This window comes from Charadrius vociferus, unplaced genomic scaffold (assembly GCF_000708025.1).
Source record: "Charadrius vociferus isolate BGI_N301 unplaced genomic scaffold, ASM70802v2 scaffold255, whole genome shotgun sequence".
Lineage (NCBI taxonomy): Eukaryota > Metazoa > Chordata > Aves > Charadriiformes > Charadriidae > Charadrius > Charadrius vociferus.
In genome coordinates, this window is record NW_009648785.1 from 3,959,576 (window position 1) to 3,962,764 (window position 3,189).

Consider the following 3,189-nt stretch of genomic DNA (forward strand, 5'->3'; position numbering starts at 1 on the left):
GCTTGAATCCAAGGCTTTCAACTTTTCCTCAGACTTGTTCTTTCATCATATCATCATGGTCATATCATCACCAGCCTGCAGCTTCTCTGCCAGTCAGAAAATACTAGCAGCAACAGCTTAAAACATAAGAATGCATTTGCTCCCATCTAGTGTCCCACCCAATGCATGCCTAGTGCCTGGCACACCTCTCAACACGCTTGCTGCAGCTGTACCTTTAATGCAAAATATGCATAAATCCTAAAATACATAAAAATTATAAGCACAGTACAGAAAAATACAGCAACTGCAACAGCAAAGAAGGTAAAGGGAGAAAGATCTCGAATACTCCAGTTGTCTCTATGTTACAGCTTATCTTTTCTTACCTCTGTAGTCTACTGGTTTTGCATTCTTTAGAAGTTCCATGCACCTTGTTTCCTCCTTGTGAATCTCCAGCTGAAATCTGCATTCTGGATGGACACCATGCACCTGTGTCAAATTAACAAACAGGCCTCAAATTAACAAACAGGCCAGGGTCTTGAAACAGGAATGAAAATGCTTGACAAAGGATGCAACTACCAATAATAAAATCCACAATTTTAACTGGCACTGGTTTTGCCTAAGTATGTGCGAAGCATTTTACAGACACCGTCATTGCCCATTTTAGCTTCTCACACACTGACTTTTCAAAACAAAAAGTTAAAATAATCTACTAGAGCATTCACTGGCTCCTTCTTGTAGCATTTCAAGGCCAATTGTCATTTACAAGAAAATATTTGACTTTCTAGTGCATTCACCAACATTGTTTCATGAGACTTTTTCCTGCAGAAAAACTGAGAGTTAAAGTGAATCAGGAAAGTAAACACATTTGCTTTTTTTTTTGCTTTTGTAATAAGTTAGGAAGCTGAAAGTTTAATACGAATCACAGAACATGAAAACCGATCAAACTGCATTCTCTTCGACATGAAAAATTTTGCTTTTCTTCCCTTTTCCACCATGTATATTTTACCTCCTGAATGCCCCAGAGCATGATTATTTTATTCAAGCAAGTGTTACAGAGGAAGAGAATTCCACTCCTTTAAAAATGAAAGCACTATTGCCTTTACCTGTTTATAGCCCTGCCCCCAGTCCCTTGGTTTACAGAAAGGGTTATTTATGTCCATGGGAAGAGACAAAGATGTAGCAGTATTGGGGAGAGAAACAAGAAACCTGGAAGTTGTACTGAAGTCAGTTGGATTCACAGAGGCAGACAGAGCATAACGGAGAAACACACAGTCCGTAAGAGACTGCATGGGAAAAATTACTGTAGTAGGTGAGAAATGGAAAATAGGAACGCCACTGGAGCTGAGGGGACAGTGAGATTAGCTCAAATAAAATAACATCATAATGAAATAAAATATGACTATGCTGTATTTCAGCCATCCTCACACTTGTAGTACCAAGAAAATTGTGGCCTCTCTCCGAGCTTCTCCTTTTCTCTCTCTTACTTTTTCTAGGAGACTTTTACTAACAGAGTCTCGTAATAGTATCTGATTTGTGAGACACTGTTCTTTTTAAATGGCTATACTTAATTAAGCTGTGATCATGGACCCAGACCGTAGGACCCAGCGGTAAGACTGAGAACCTGGTTATTCTGCAGCCTCCTCGTGGGCAAGCCACTTGCTCAGCTTTTAAAAATACAGCATAATAGCCATAAGCATAACAGCAGGAGCTGTTATGAAAACTCACAAAAATCTGTCTCTTCTCCAAATGTCTCATTTCACCATCTACAACATCAGAACCTTAAGTCCTTTTCCCCGTGTTTTCTCTATATCGACTATTGAAATTATATGTTTCCAGGGCAGATTTTTTTTTCTTTTTAAAGTGAATTTATACAGATCCTTAACATAAATTAGGATTTCTAGCACTTATAACAGAAAGTTGAGTGTTACATTGAAAATATCTGCATTTTGTTATGTATTATCTACTTTCCAGATAGCTCCCACGTAAAATAAAGTCTCATATATACATGATGTTTTTAATTACATTTTCTTTGCATATATCAGATTTTCAATATTATTCTTTTTTCCAATTGCAAACATTCGCTAACTGAGAGTAGATCTCCTAGTCATCAAAAAGTAGTATAATTACTGGGTCTTGGAAAGGTAGGTTCCAATAAATGGAAATGTTAACTAAATGAGGGGTAAATGAAAGCAGCTACTACAATTAAAAAAACGGCTGCATAAGTGACTTCTCTCTCTCATACTTACAAAAGAACTGCAAATTTCTCATTATCGGTGATCTAATAGCGGAGGTTACTTTGAGAACGCAAATTTGTTAGTACGCAAAGGTAACACAACATTACTTTTCAAACCCGGGACGCATGCCAAACTGTAATATACTTTGTTCTAATACATTGAGATGTACTTCATTAAGCTAAAGAGACTTAGGGTTCAAGACTGTTTGGCAGTGACCACGTCCAAAAACACACCCAGAACCCCAAAAATGGATTTTGAGGGCACTCACCACCTTTCAGGGCTGGTGCTCATTCATCTTTCCCTCTGCTTTACCGAGGGTAGGTCACCCTTTGTAACCACTGAATACACAACCCTGTGCGCTGTGTTGGGCATTGCGAAGGCACACAGTTAGCTGGAAACCCAGCTGAGTCGTCTCTCTGCTGTTTTGGTGCCTTAGGAATTTTTAAGGCACCCGGAACAGCAGTTTGACTGGAAACTTCTTCTGACAAGCAGCTTACACTTACCTTCAGCCTGGGTGGCCGACTTTTGGTGAACTTACCTGTTATTTTAAATTTACAGCAACAAAACAAATGGAAAGATTTAGAGGGCTGGGGGGGTTATTTTTTTGTAAGTCACACTTTCAGCAACATAATAGCTTTACAAACAACTGAAGAACCGCTTAAAAATACAAAGATGTTAAAAGCAGACGCTCTAAATTGGAAGACTTTAATATTCTGAACGCCTTGTTATCCGGTGGCTTGTTATCAAAAAGAAACTCATCACGCAGGTTTTCCCCTCATATGACGATCGCTGACCACCCCCTAGACCGTTCCAGGGCACCGCTCCGTGACACCTCTCCGCGCACTCGCGGTGGCCACCGGCTGCCGGGGAAAGCCGAAACCGCGGGGAGCGAGTGACCCGCCCGGCGCCGGCCGCCCTCAGCGCCGCTCCGACGGGGACCGGGACGGCGACCGGGACCATCCCGCGCTGCCCCGCC

The 3,189-nt window shown here is 41.0% G+C and overlaps 1 protein-coding gene across 1 annotated transcript in view; it reads right to left on the bottom strand.

Moving 5' to 3' along the window:
* Positions 1-2,247, bottom strand: part of VIPR2 (vasoactive intestinal peptide receptor 2) — a 58,394-nt gene extending 56,147 nt beyond the window's left edge. Inside the window, exons 1-2 of the mRNA XM_009886798.1 lie at positions 2,226-2,247; positions 363-488 (exon numbers count right to left, since the gene is read on the bottom strand). Of these exons, the coding sequence (XP_009885100.1) occupies positions 363-488; positions 2,226-2,247 (148 nt within the window). The remainder of the gene's footprint in view (positions 1-362; positions 489-2,225) is intronic.
* Between the last annotated feature and the right edge of the window lie 942 nt (positions 2,248-3,189).